The following is a 14843-nucleotide window of genomic DNA, read 5'->3' on the forward strand; positions in this document are numbered from 1 at the left end:
TGCTGGGAATTGAACCCAGGTCCTCCACCAAAACAAATGCCCTTAACTGCTGAGCCATCTCTCCAGTTCCCAGTGGGGGAAAATTAAACAATATATATATTTTTAAACAAGTTACATCCTGGTTCTTTCACCTTACACGGTCACAGAACCAGGCTTTAACAGACTTGACATTTCTGTCTCAGCTGTGTGACGACCTTCTGCAGGCATTTAAAGGCTGCTGTGTCAGTGTTAGCAGTGAAAGAACAGCAATGTATGAATGAGCTGAGGCGGTCTTGGCCTAGCGCCTAGCTGTCTTACCCAGTCACTAAGGGAGCAAGGGATTCTACAAAAGCTTGGGAGAGAGTTCAGAAGACAGAGAACCACTAAGGCTGAGTATAAATGTGGAGGAGTGGGGTTGGGGATTTAGCTCAGTGGTAGAGCACTTGCCTAGCAAGCACAAGGCCCTGGGTTCAGTCCCCAGCTCCGAAAAAAAAAAAAAAAAAAAAAAAAAGAAAAAAGAAAAAAGAAAAAAAATGTGGGAGAGTTAGGAAATCCTGTCAGAAGAGCCCAGATACTGGTGATTTATGAGTCTGTGTAAAATGATTTAATAGGAAGCCAGGCAGGATAGTGCACTCCTTTAATCCCAGTACTAGGGAGGAAGAGGCAGACTGATCCTTGAGTTCGAGACCAGCCTGGTTTACAGAGTGAGTTCCTGGAAAGCCAAGGCTATACAGAGAAATGCCATCTCAACGAACAATATAAATACAACACATGAAAATATACATATATATTTATTTTTACATATCACATACATAAAACATCAGTTCTTACATTGGTCCAGTACTGTATTGAAGAATTGCATGACAACACGCGTGCATGGCTTTATTTTTATGACATCCTTATTTACACATACAACACAGGATCCAGGAGTTTGTGTAACTCACTTGTGTGTTGCTGGTTCATCTGCTGAATACAAATAACAGATCAGTTTTTTTTTTTTTAAAAGACTTTATTTTTTTTTTTTTTAAATTTATTTATTATATATACTATAGCTGTCTTCAGATACACCAGAAGAGGGCATCAGATCTCCTTACAGATGGTTGTGAGCCACCATGTGGTTGCTGGGAATTGAACTCATGACCTCTGGAAGAGCAGTCGGGTGCTCTTAACCGCTGAGCCATCTCTCCAGCCCCCATAACAGATCAGTTTTACCTGACACTCCATTCCGCCCTGACACTCCTTTCAGCCAAAAAAAAAAAAAAAAAAGTGCTTTCTTTGGTTTAACAATGTTTTCGTGACTTATTTGTTGTGTGACCTATCTCATCTGTAAATAGAATAATAGTTGTCCTTAACTCATAGAGATGAATAAATGAGACAGAAAGCGTTTTTGCACTCTGCCACACTTTATAGCATCATCGAACCCAGGAAAAGGAAATAGCCAGCTCCAGAGTTTTCCTTTTCTTTTTCTTCTTTTCCTGAGGTTACGAATAAAGGTGCAGGCAGCTCCACCTCCTTACTGAAATTTCCTCCGTCCGTCCTCTTCCGGTTAGCGAGGAATGGATCTTATTTCACAGGACAAAGGCATTTCACTAATGTTTCAGCTTCCCCATCTTTCCCACCGCGAAGCTGGTGATCTGGTGAGTTATTTCTGGAAGATGACAGTCTCTGGGAGCCAGAGGTTCCCCGAAGCTTCACAGGCCCAAGAAGCCAGGACTACAATTCCCAGAATCCTGAGCTCCAGGGCGCGCGCGTGCGCCGTAGTGGCGAAGGGAGTGGGGCGGAGTTGTCTATGGCCGTGAGTTCCCTGTGCACGTCTCTGTTGTCCCCCTCTCTACTCTGGGTGCTTCGGTGCTTCTAGCACAGGTCTATGGGTAGGAGGAACTAGTGCTGGGCCTTCCTTCGACAGCTTCTTAAGTTTTGAACAGGCCAGTCCCTCAAAGGTTAGGCTGTGCCTGGGTCCAGCGCCTTCATGTTCCTTCCCTAGAAAAAGATCTGGAGAGGCGTGGAGAGGAAGAGTGAGAGGCTTACGGGTCATTTACCAGGCCTACTCCGGATTTCCAGGAAGCTCCGAAGCTGTCCTCCTGACGTGTGAAGAAACCTGGTCGAAGCCAGGCTGGCTATGAAGAGCGAAGCTTCGACTTCTGCAGCCCCTTTGAAAGGGCTCGTGGGCCCTCTGCGGAGCAGCGAGCCCGCGCTCGCCCTCCCGGCTGTGTCACCCGCGGTGCACCTGCTGGAAGAGGCGGCCGACCTGTTGGTGGTGCACCTGGACTTCCACGCCGCACTAGAGACTTGCGAACGAGCCTGGCAGAGCCTGGCGGAGGAGCCCGCGAGTGGCACGTACGTGCTGGGCTGTGTTCCTTTTTGGGGAGGAGCTCGGTCTCAGAATTTCTGGCATTGCGAGATTGCGCCAAACACCTTGCCCTCCCTAGGGGATCCTCTCTGAGAGAGCCTGGTTGCTCATCCTGCACCCACAATACTGCACACTGAAGTCAAATCATGCAACAGTTTGGAGGGGCGCCACAGCCAATTCTTTACAGTGCAGGAGGACAGGGTGGACGTGTGTTAAGTGTTCAGTCGTGAGGAAGTTAAGTAAGCAGGTAGCAGCCTCCTTTAGGAACCCTCCTATAGGGTTGGGGATTTAGCTCAGTGGTAGAGCGCTTGCCTAGGAAGCGCAAGGCCCTGGGTTCGGTCCCCAGCTCCGGGGAAAAAAAAAAAAAAAAAAAAAAAAAAAAAGGAACCCTCCTATTGGGGTTGGGGATTTAGCTCAGTGGTAGAGCGCTTGCCTAGGAAGCGCAAGGCCCTGGGTTTGGTCCCCAGCTCCGAAAAAAAAAAAAGAAAAAAAAAAGAGGAACCCTCCTATTTATTCCTGGCCTTGGCAGATCATGGAAAATGGGTGTGTGGGGTGGGGGTGGGGGTACACTGTTCTGGTATTGTTGAAGGACTGGGTGAATTGCCTTTAGGAAACCCTTTCTTTAGATTGCTCTTTCTAATGCATTGGCCTCCTCTGGCAGCTGGGGGCACCATTTCTCTGTGGAGTATAAACCTTCACGGTGAGGAGGGAGTAGGCACAGTAGTCAGAGTTGACAGCAGAGAAACAAAAACTGGAGAGACTTGACTGTGCTTTTAGGGAGTATAAAGGGTGCACATTGAATGTTGAGGGCTTTGCTTTGTGGCCCTTGGATATAGTTTTTTTTTTTTTTAAAGATTTATTTTATTTATTTCATGTATGTGAGTACACTGTCACTGTCCTCAGACACACCAGAAGAGGGCATCAGATCCATTACAGATGGTTGTGAGCCACCATGTGGTTGCTAGGAAATTGAACTCAGGACCTCTGGAAGAGCAGTCAGTGCTCTTAACCACTGAGCCATCTCTCCAGCCCTTAGATATAGTTTTACTTTTTATTTATTTTTATTTTTCCTTTTCATTTTGAGACAGGATTTCTATGTGTAGCCCTGTCCTGCAACTCACTGTGTAGACCTGGCTGGATTCGAACTCAGATATCCACCTGCCTCTGCCTCTTAAGTGCTGGGATTAGAGTAATGCCACCGCTGCCCGGCTGGACATAGATGATTCTAAAAGATCACTTAAGTTCCGATAGGAGCAGCCAGCCAGAAGCCTCACTCTAAGCCCGTTTCTCAGTTAGCACACTCTCAACTCCCACTCTCTGCCAGTGCGCACCCGCTTGCTACATGTTCGAGGTGTGCTGTTCCCACAGGATTACCTTCGGTTTGTTCAGTTCTCCTTCCATTCAGATGCAGAGATGTGTGTTGTGCTCTAAAAGGTTTCCAGAACTTAACTTCAGGGTGGGATGGCAGCCCATGAGACCTGTGGTGAGGCCTGGGCCAATAAATAACAGAAAAGGTAAAGGTAGTAGCCTCTGAGTTGGACGCTGGCTTCCCGCCCCAGCATGGATGATGGAGTAGAGAGAGGGGAAACGAGAATGAAGCTGACTTGTGTTTTTCCGTTGTCAGTGTTGTGGAGGTGAAATGTTCCCTGTGTGTAGTGGGGATCCAGGCTCTGGCAGAAATGGATCGATGGAGAGAAGCCTTGTCCTGGGTCCTCGGGTATTACCATGTTCCTGAAAAGCTGCCTCCCAAAGTCCTGGAGCTATGGTAGGTCCCCGTGCCAGTATTGGGTCAGGGTGGGATCATGGGGCCTTGTGAGTCAGAGTCTCCCAACTCCTTTGTCCTCATTCCTAGTCAGTTCCCTTTGAATTCGGGTCTCCTCACTGAGTTCAGACCTCACACCACGGCAATTAAGGACAAGGAGCAGGCATGTGTGGATGTGGGTACACATGCATGTGTGCGTGGAGATCAGAGAACGGTACTTGGAGTCCTCTATCACTCTCTGCTTTATTCTTTGAGGCAGGGTCTCTCCATGAACCTCATATTCCTTCGTAGCTAGGCTGAGAGCCAGCAAGTGCCTGTCATCCCCCTGCCTCTTCCCCTCAATGCTGGCATTACCGGTGTGGGTGGAGCCATGTCTAGCTGGTTACCTGGCTGCCAAAGTCCGAACTCTGGGCCTCGGGCTTACACAGCTTTGTTATGTGTAAGGGTGTTTTGCCTGAGTGTTAGTCTGTGCTGCATGCATTGTATGTCTGCACTGCACGTGTGCCTGGTACACATGGATGCCAGAAGAGGGCATTGGATTCTGGGGAACAGTGGTTACAGGCAGTTGTGAGCCTCCACGTAGGGGCTGAGAATCAAACCTGGGTCCTCAGGAGGAACAACCGGCACTCTTAACTTCTGAGCATCTCTCCAGCCCTCAGTCTCTAACTCTTAAAAGAAAGTTATTATTATAAAAAATAAGGTTATTTGTGTGTGCGTATGAGTGCCAGTGCCCTTGGAGGCCAGAAGATGGATATTTCAGATATCCCAGAGCCTGAGTTATAGGTGGTTTTGAGCTGCCCAGTGTGGGTGCTGTGAATAAAACTCCAGTCCTCTGCAAGAGCAGCAATACTCACTCTTAATCACTGTCTCCAACCATCTAGTCTCTAATTATTATTATTACTTTAAGATTTACTTATTTTATGTATGTGAGTACACTGTCACTGTCCTCAGACGCACCAGAAGAGGGCATTGGATCCCATTATAGATGGTTGTGAGCCACCATGTGGTTGCTGGGAATTGAACTCAGGACCTCTGGAAGAGCAGCCGGTGCTCTTAGCTGCTGATCTCTCTCTCTCTCTCTCTCTCTCTCTCTCTCTCTCTCTCTCTCTCTCTCTCTTTTTTCTTCTTCTTCTTCTTTGGAGCTGGGGACCGAACCCAGGGCCTTGTGCTTGCTAGGCAAGTGCTCTACCACTGAGCTAAATCCCCAACCCCGCTGCTGATCTCTAATTCTTAACAGTGTCCATGCTCAGAGGGACAGGCTGGAGGACCTGGGAGGGTAGGATTATAGACATTTATGGTTTTGAGGAGAAGCCACCTGTAGATCACTGACTCTTCTCTTTTGGGGACTGTGTTGTTTCGGACACAGCATCCTTTTATACAGCAAAATGAAAGATCCCGAAGCTGTGCTGGGTGTGGCCGGAGCCTGGCTCCAGGACCCAGATAACCAGGGCCTTCCAGAATATGGATCGCTGGCCAAACTCCACCTGTTCCGGCTGCTGCTACCCTTGGGTCGCTTGTCAGAGGCTGAGGAGCTGGCCGTGGGCTCTGCGGCCTTCAGCGAGGAGCAGCGGGTAGAGGCGCTCCAGGCCATCCACACAGCACAACAACAGCTCACACAGGAGCATTTGAGCTCCCAGGAGCCCCAGAAGCTGAGGCAGGAAGGTAGGACATCAGGGCTTTGTGGCTAAGGAGTTCTGTGGCATCCCCTGTACAGTTCTGAGTTTCTTAAGCCTAGGAACTTAAGACTAACTCTGTTGTATACAAACCAAGCAGGCTCTGAAGTTGGAGCGCAGGGAGAGTCTGCACATGGGGAGGTGTTGCGGGGTCTCTTGACACTGACTTGAAAAGTCGCTTCCCTTTGGGGTCTGATCAGGTGTCTCCTTGGGATCCTCTTGCTAGGGTTTTTTCTTCCATCATGCTGTCTTGGAGCCGTTAACTCCTCCTTTGAACACTGGCCCTAACATACACATAGCTTGGGCTGGAGAGAAGGCTCAGTGGTTAAGGGCACACTGACTGCTCTTCCAGAGGTCCTGAGTTCAAATCCCAGCAACCACATGATGGCTCACAACCATGAGATCTGATGCCCTCTTCTGGTGTGTCTGAAGACAGCTACAGTGTACTTATATAATAAATAAACCTTTAAAAAAATACACTCATAGCTTAAATATGTAACTTATGAAATAAAAATGGCCTTCTTCAGCTTTGGGTCTTTGCGCCCGGCCTCCTATCTGCCTTCACCGAACTAGAGCTTTTGTTTGAGTGTTTTGTTCTCTTAGCTGAGGTCAGCCATGTTCTTTAGCATATAGTTGTGCTATCCACTGGCTTCTGGTAGCATCCTTTTTAAGATTTATTTATTTATTTTATGTATGTGAGTACACTGAGCTGTCTTCGGTTGTGAGCCACCATGTGGTTGCTGGGATTTGAACTCAGGACCTCTGGAAGAGCAGTCTGTGTTCTTAACCTCTGAGCCATCTCTCCAGCCCCTTTCTGTTAGCATCCTTTACGAGGCAGTGGAGCGCACTTGGGAGAGGGATTGGTCTGTTCCAGGAACTTTAAAGGCCCTTGGCCTAGACCACCCTTCCTGCTCAGGCCTTTCAGTCTCTCTTGCCTCAATCTGCATGTGAAGACTTCCAGGGCTAGAAAATCACCTGTCTCCAGAAACAGGGCCTTCTGATTTTTAAAACAAGATATATTTCATTTTAAATTATGTCTGTGCATTTGCCTGTGCTTGGATATGTGCGTGTGAGTGCGGGTGCCTGTGAAGCTTGATTAGAAAACTCGGGTTGCATCCCTTTTATTTGCCGTGTAGTGGAATAAATAAACGGAACAAAGATTTAGATACGGGGAAGATGGTTACAAATTAAAAAAAACAAACCAAAACACAGAAATTGACCAGACTGAAAGGCTGTACAATTCAGTGAGCTTCTGCACGGTTTGAGTAGCCATTTGGAGGCGAAGCCGGGGAGTCTCACACTGGAACTATACTTTTCCATCAAATACATTTTTATGTGCTTATCCACCACCAGAAACAAAATATCCATTTCAGAGCAGAACTAGAACAGCAATTAGTTGTATCCCCTCTTTCAGCACTGTCTGTCTTTGGACAGATTAGCGATCAGTAAGCCTTCTTCTTTTTAAAATTTACAGGAAAACCTGTTATTTTAATCAGGAAACTATAATCATGTCCTCCAAAGTACTTTTCTGTGTAGACCTTCTGGAATAGATTCACTTCTTTTGTTAGCAGGTTGTAGTTTCTGGGGGTGAGGGGTGCCCAGGCCCACCACCATTGTCTTAGTTAGGTTTTGTTGCTGTGGTAAAACACCAGGACTAAAAGCGACTTGAGGAGGAAAGGGTTTACTTCAGCTTACATTCTACAGCATAGTCCATCATTAAAGGATGTCAGGGCAGGAGCTCACGCAGAGGCCATGGAAGGATGCTGCTTACTGGCTTGCTCCACAGGACTTGCTCAGCCTGCTTTCTTATAGAGCCCAGGACCACCAGCCCAGGGATGGACCACCCGCCACTGTGGGATAGCCTCACCCCCATCAGTAATTAGGAAAATGTCCCACAGGCTTACCCACGGGCAATCTGGTAGAGGCATTTTCTCAGCAGAGCTTCCCTCTCCCCAAACAATTCTCCACGTGAGAATGAGCACATCTGTAACCTGTGTGGCGAGTTCTGTCAGGATGGGCTTTGCTTGTTTTGGGGCTGCTGGGATCATGACCTCATTCACATTCCCAGTCTTGAGTTCTCTACTGCCTATATTAAAGGCCCTCCGTTTCTCCGTGTTAACGATGGGCCACAAGTATGGCTCTGAGTTATTTTACACAAGTCAGTCCATAATATGAAGAATGCTTACATGGATGCGTAGGTCTTGCATGCACGGACTGCGTCTTCATACAGCCTGTCCTTAAAACATCTTGAGATAGCAGTGGACCTACCAGACCACAAAGATCCGTGCAGCTCAGTGGCAGAATGCTTGCCAAGTGTCTACAAGATCATGGGATTCATCTCCATCCAAATCAAACCAAACTCCTATGCAAACCAAACCCCTATGCAAACGATGCCTCTTTTTATTTTTAAGCTTTTAGTATTTTCTTTTGAATTGCTTAATGAGTTGTGCAAGGAAGTCATTCTCATTTGGTTTGGATTGACTCTTCAGATCTGATTTGCCTGACTCACCCTGTGATGACGCTCTGTCCCCTGGCCAGGTTCATTTCCCCGTAAGTTGCTGTCACTGCTGATGCTGCTTCGCCGCCTTTGTGGCTCTGCGGTGAGCCACCTTCTCTCCCAGCCCTTTAGAAAGGGCCTCCTGGCTGCCTTGATCCTCTGTCTCTTGGTTCTACGGTTTGATCCAGGTGAGTGAAGGGGTGTGGCGGCAGGGTCTGTGAGAGCCTGGGAGGGCGCCACCTCCTGTGATATTGAGCCTGTCCCACAAAGAACTAGAGTCTACCTCACCTGGGGGGGAGACCAGGCCCAGATCCTAGGAGAGCAGTTGGAGAACATTTCCCTGCTGCTCTGCATGCCGATGGACTCACCTGGGCCCTGCTCCATCCAGGGGTGACTTCTGATCAGAATGCAATGCTAAGAAGCTTTCTCATAGTAAAACCTAAATTAGTTAAGGTCTCCTGGCTCGTGTAATGACCCTGAAATCGTAAGTGAAAGTCTGACATATTTTAGACGATGTGGGGGAAAAAATGTGAAACAGCTAAATGATATTCTGGTTTATAGACTTTTCCCCTGATTGATATGTGTCAGTCCTTTGGGTGATTAATCTCTTCTGCCTCACTGTGGAGTAGAGGTGAGACTCGGGAAAACACCTGTGTAGTGGACACTCAGATATGGGACTCTGGGCCACAGTTAGGTGACTGACTGCCGTTCGAGAAACACAAAAACAAAAGACAAGTCTTACTGTATAGTGCAGAATGGTGTCGAACCTTCTGTCTCTGCCTCCCAGATGCTGGGGTTGCAGGCGTGCACCACCAAGCCAGACTTTCCGAGTCACTCTCTGTGGGTTGTGAAGCAGTCTGTACTTTCTCAAGAATTTAGATGTAGATAGGATTGTGCAACTTTCAAAACCAAGGAGAAATGAGAAGCCTTTAATTTTCTTTCATTGTTGGTTGAGAAATCTAATAACCAGAGTGACTAGACCAGAGCCACACAGTTCGCCTGGTTTTAAACCTTTGACTTTAGGTCCCTGTTTTCCTCACCTCCCCTCTCACTTGTTGGACTCTGAGCAGGAATGTCCTCTCTGGACAGCTCTGTTGGTTATACAAGAAAGCCACCAGCAGCTTCCAGAAACAGGACAGAAATGAGGGGTGAGCAGAGACACCCCTACCGTGGGAAGCACATTCTCAGTGCTGGAAAAACACGTTTGAAAAGGGGAAGTTCAGTTCCTGTGATTTCCCATCTGTCCTTGACTCTCTACTTTGCATAGTTGATAAGAATTTAGTAGAAGTTCCTTATGACTTCCCCTAAACCCTGATCTCCTAAATGGTGACCAAGAAAACCATTCAAACTTGGGTGTGTACTGAGCAGCTCTCCTCAGGAGAGGAGGACCCACATGGGGGGTGGGTGGCGCTGCAAATAGAATTTGGGGAGAAGGTCAGTTACTTTAAAGAAAAATAACAGGTATGGAGGGCTGGGCATGCATGTGGCATACATACATGTAGGAAGGACTGGGTTGCATCTCCAGCCTTAGAGGAATAAACACCTTTCTTCCCACTGCTCCCACTATGCAAGCATGCGTGTGCGCATGTCTATATGTGTTTGTATGCGTTTGTGCATGTGTGTGTATGCATGTGCGCGCGTGTGTGCACTGTTGGCTACTCCACATGGTGATGATAAGGATGACAGTGGCCAGGGATTAAGTTGAGGCCCTCAGCCCTGAGGAGTGACTATTCTGTCACTGAGCTGCAGTCCCAGCCCTTCTGCTGTAGTTTTTGAGTCTCTTCACTTGCCTTGGGGTTGCAGGTATGTGCTACCCCATGCCTGGCTTTCAAGTGAGTATTTAGGATTCGAACTTAGGTCTTCACACTTTTTGGCAAGTACTTTACCGAGCCATCTCCTTAGCCCTAAACACTGCTCCCCCCACTTAGAGGAGCAGGTCTGTGTGTGTCTCATAGCCTTGCCCAGGCTGGCCTCCAGTGCCAGCTGAAGCCCCTGTCCTAGCTCTCTAAGGTGCTAGGGTGTTTAAGAGAGAAATATGTATTCCTTATTTTGGAGGCCAGGGATGAGCTCAGATACCACACTTGCCTGGTATGTACTAAGGCCTGGGTTCAGTTCCCAGCACCACAAAGAACTTGGTGTGGTGGCTCCCACCTGGAGTCCCAGCATTAAGAGGCGAAAGCAGAAGGCCCAACTCTGTCATCCTTGCCCAACCTGGCCAACCTCCCCAAATCAAACTAAAAGTAGAAATATGTATTTTTTAAGTCTGTAATCCAAACAAGGAAACGAAACAAATGGTAGTTTTTTGTTTTTTGTTTTTTGATTTTTTTTTTTAAATTTTCAATGTCGTTAATTCGTGGTAAAATACGTCAAACTGTCCTAAGGCTTCAAACTGAAAGGCACAGAAAGGCAAAAAGTGCAGTGAAATTTTTCCAAATGGCTCTCCCTAGTGGTAGACGTTGCTCCCATGGTTGTTAATTATTTCTTTCAGGAAGTGGAGTTGGGGCTTAACAGACATTTTTTAGACTTAAAAAATATGTATGAGGCTGCATATGTGGATGGGTACCACATGCATGCCTGGTTTTCTTGGAAGCCAGAAGTGTCAGATACCCTGGAACTGGTCGTGAGCCTCTAATGTGGGTGCTAGGAACTGCACCCAGGTCTTTGCAATAGCAGCAAGTGCTCTTAACTACGGAGCCATCGCTCCAGCCCCGAAGAAAAATTTTAACAGAGGCCTAAGCATGGAAAGTTAGGAAAGAGGCATTTGGAAGAAAGCAAGACACACCTGAGACACGCCCGACACCAGAAGCTCGGTGTAGGCTTCTGAGAGTCACCAGCGGTTGTGTAAATGCCAGAATGATTAAGATGTAATAAATCTGGATTTTTTTCTAGAATATTTAAAGTTATTGTAATTCAACTGGAAAAAAAATTTTCAGAGAAAGTGAAATTTCTTGTTGCCGAGGAGGCTGCGAATAGCAGGAAGCCTGGCTGTGTTTTCTAGCTGCCTCGGAGGGGCTGAGGGAAGAACACTCACGATAGTCTCTCCTTTCCCACAGCAGCTCCTTCTTCACTGCCCTTCCTCTACCAGCTGACCCAGCTCTTCCGCCGGATCCAGAAGGCCACGCTTTCTCGGCTCTACCCGCTCACCCTCCGGGACTGAGTGGTCCTACGTGGCTGCCTCTGCTTCTTACAGTCCCCATCTACAGAAGCGGAAAAGCCGAGCCCAGTGGCTGGGTCCCAGATGGCACCATGGCAGTGGGCCCATTCGTTCTAGGAGGAGGAGCCAAGGCGGGAGAGCCATGGCTTGCCTGTGAACCCGCCCTTCCGTATCCCATTGTGGCTGGCCTCAAAAGGAGTGTGTGAACAGTGGTGCCCGAGGCCAGCGCACAGAATTCTGCACAGCTCCTCAAAAAGAAGGGGTTTAGGAGCAGGGACTGGGTCTTGAGACATTGTGGTTTCTTGACAAAGGCAGAGGGTGACCTTCCAGATCGGGCGCTGGAGGAGCTGCGATTCACAAACGCGGTGGAGCGGCCCTTAGCCATTTACCTCTGAAACCCCTCCACAGCTCAGTACCTGAATTCAGTAAAACCGGAGTCCTCTCTTCCCCCACGCCCCTCCCACAGAGGCTGGGATCAGTTCACCATCCCCTCCCATTGGTCCAGCTTTCTGCTAGAGGCATTTTTCTGTTCAGACAGGATGTGGCTTCTGACCCACCCAGGTAGCCACAGGAGCAATGTGAGCCTGCCTGACCTTATCTCTGGGGAATGTGATCTTTCTTGGTGCCGCTGAGTCTTAGCACAGTTTGCCAGCATGCCTGGGGCATGCACTGCTCTCTGGGACCCACTGTCTTCCCACTCTACCCCACCACCTTTTGACCTGTCCAGTCCCCTGTGTCTCACCACTGACTCTCCTTGGTCCTTTCTCAGGGTCCTAGTTGTCTGTTGTTTGAATAATGCCCAAGTCTCTGCTCCTGTGCTGTGAAAAGTAGGCCAGGCACAGGGCTGGGAGCTGAAAATGGAACTGGGTAATCAGGTGAGCTGTAAGATCCGAGGGGGCTGGGGGTGGGGGTCAGAGGGACAACCCCAGGGAGGAGGCACTGCACAGGCCTCAGCATGTCTGTGTAAGAAAGTGCAGAATACTCTGGTGCCGCCAGGATGGAGGCCCTCAGCCGGCCACCCACTCCGGATCTCTGACACCGGATGGCAAGAGTGCCGAGAGGGTTTGCTAGCCTTTCTGTTGGTTGATTTTTAGGGACTGTGAGCCAGTAGCTTTTCTCTAGAAGAGGAAAACTCACAGACAGAATTCCATCAAAATCCTGAAGACTTGGTAACTAGAACCATCTTACAAAAAAACAAAAACAGACCCTAGATCGCTGGGGAGAGAAAAGGACTCCGGAAGGTTGAAATCCCTTGGCCATGACTCCTTCACTGTTGCCCAACTTGGCCCAGAAGGCCTGGGCTCAAGTGCTGAACTCCACCCTCCAGCCTCTTGAGTGTCTGTGACTCACACACCTTATGACAATGGTTTTGAAATGTGGATCTGCATGTTCACTGCCCTAGAAGAAACTCCTTAATGGCTTCCGTGGCCCACAGGATAAAAATCCAGATTCTCTTCAGTGGAAACTTAGGCCCAGTGTTCGCAGGCTTGGCTGACGGCTCCTTTGCCGTGTTGCCCTGCTCCCTCAGCAGGCTGCGTTCTAGCTGCCAGGCCCTCCTCAGGCCTCTCTGTCATGGCTTCGCTGTAACTGCTGGAGGGTCTTGTAGCGGCTCTGCCCCAGATCCTTGGCTTTCCAGGCTCCCTCAAGAGCTACCTAGCATCCTTTGCTTCCCAGCCTCTGCCTCCCGCCCCTCCTGCAGGAAAGCGTGGTGGTGGCAGGACTGTTTGCCTCTGAAGCCGCAGAGCAAGGCTGCACAGTGTTTGAGTCAGGCTCACGTTCCTGCTCTGCTGTGTGGGTGACTGTTGGCCAGGGCTCAGCCTTCTCGGCTACAGGTTGGTCCTCTTCTCACAGGGCCTCTTCCATGAGTGAATAGGGCTCTTTTGGCACTTTCCACAGCCCTGAGGGACAGTTCTTGTGAGCCGTGGCTATTCCCAGGCACAGGGGTGAGTGAGTGATGGGCACGTGCTTCTGGTGCCTGCGCTGTCCTGTGCTGTGAAATCCTGAACTGATCAGACCAGCTTGTCTTTCTCCTGATGCTCCTCAGTGTCGCTCTGCTGGTGGCCCATGGGGCTCTGGCTATTTTACCTGACTGCCGCAGGGCTGTCTGTACCCTCACTGCCTGCCTATCAGGTGAGGAACTCGAAGCCCAAACTGCTGCTGTTACTTTGACCTTTCCAAGGATGTAGGCTGGTCCTCAGCTCTGGGCTTAAGAGGTCAGAGTGAAGGGAGGGCCGGCCTTGTTTGGTAGGCCAGCACTGCAGCCATCAGCCAAAGGCAGCTTTTGAGCATTTGAGTTGTGGCTCACCCATGTGGACACATGCTGTAATTGTAAAACATACACACTGGATTTCAAAGACCAAGTACAAAAAAATAAAAATTAAATTAAAAAAAAACTGGAAGATTTTTATATTGATTATGTTGAAATGATAATATTTTGGATATATTTGGTTCAATAAAATTGAATAAGCTAATTTCAGCTGCCTCTGCTTTCTGTAGTGCGACTTCTAGAATGTTTAAAATGTCTTACGCTGCGTGCACTTAGATAGCGCCATCCAAGACACCTCACACACTGGCTGGTCTCAGAGGGGGATCAGTGTCCACGAAGAGCAGTGCATGCTGGGACTGGGAGATGTCGGGTCTAGAGAGTCTCAGTTGCAGATGGTATCTTGCAGCCACCTTCTCTTTTAGTTAACGAAACTGAGACTCAGAAAGGTGAAACCATTTGTCCTAAGTCACAGCCTGAATAAGACCCAGGCCTCCTGACCCTCTAGTGTTCTATCACTGCCCCCCCTCCTTCACCTGCAGTCTTCTCTGTCATTCTCTAGCCGGAGTTAATTGTTAATAGGCAGATGTACCAGGGAGAACTAGATAGAATTGACCAGCTCTCCGGTGTCTGCAGTGTGTGACAGGGAATAGACATTCCAACTTAAGGAGTGCCTAGGACAGCAGGAGCAGCTGTCCCATGTTAGGCAGGAGGCTGGGCTGGTGTGGTGGCCGGATCAGGTAGGGGTGGGCAGGCAGCAGGATAGCCAGCTCCTGAAGGAGATAGGAACTTCTAAGAAGATGTGACGTGTAACATGCCCTGCTTTTTGCATGTGTATGTCTGCATGTATGTATATGAAGGCCATTAATATGTTATAGTTCTATGCATACAAAACAATGCATGAGGTGTAGAAGGGTCATTATGGGGAACAAAGCCTGTCCCTTCTATGCATTCATTCCCATGTCCCGTTTCCTGCCCCAGAGGGAACTGCTGCTGGGTCCTCAGCTGTGTTCACCCCTCCTTCAAGTTTTCCTTTCTCTTACAAAATGAAAGTACACTGTTTTACACACCCTTGCCACACTTAGATAAAACAAAGGAAAACCAAAACTGACTTCATTGATCAAGGTGACTTTGCTCCCTGTGCACACAGGCAGACCTGCCCCAC

The 14843-nt window shown here is 48.6% G+C and overlaps 1 protein-coding gene across 2 annotated transcripts; it reads left to right on the forward strand.

The window, feature by feature from the left end:
* The first annotated feature begins 756 nt into the window (after positions 1 to 756).
* On the forward strand, positions 757 to 13886 carry Pex26 (peroxisomal biogenesis factor 26). 2 transcript variants are annotated; one of them, XM_006237235.5, is made up of 5 exons: positions 757 to 2316; positions 3954 to 4094; positions 5458 to 5753; positions 8303 to 8449; positions 11318 to 13886. In XM_006237235.5, exons 1-5 carry the CDS (start codon positions 2099 to 2101, stop codon positions 11416 to 11418), a joined length of 903 nt encoding a protein of 300 aa, XP_006237297.1. In that variant the 5' UTR covers positions 757 to 2098; the 3' UTR covers positions 11419 to 13886. The 2 variants fall into 2 exon arrangements, with proteins under 2 accessions (XP_006237297.1, NP_001100088.1); NM_001106618.2 differs by having other exon boundaries at positions 1783 to 2316; positions 11315 to 13886.
* Positions 13887 to 14843: the final 957 nt, after the last annotated feature.

Source organism: Rattus norvegicus, chromosome 4 (genome assembly GCF_036323735.1).
Source record: "Rattus norvegicus strain BN/NHsdMcwi chromosome 4, GRCr8, whole genome shotgun sequence".
In the NCBI taxonomy this organism is placed as follows: Eukaryota; Metazoa; Chordata; class Mammalia; order Rodentia; family Muridae; genus Rattus; species Rattus norvegicus.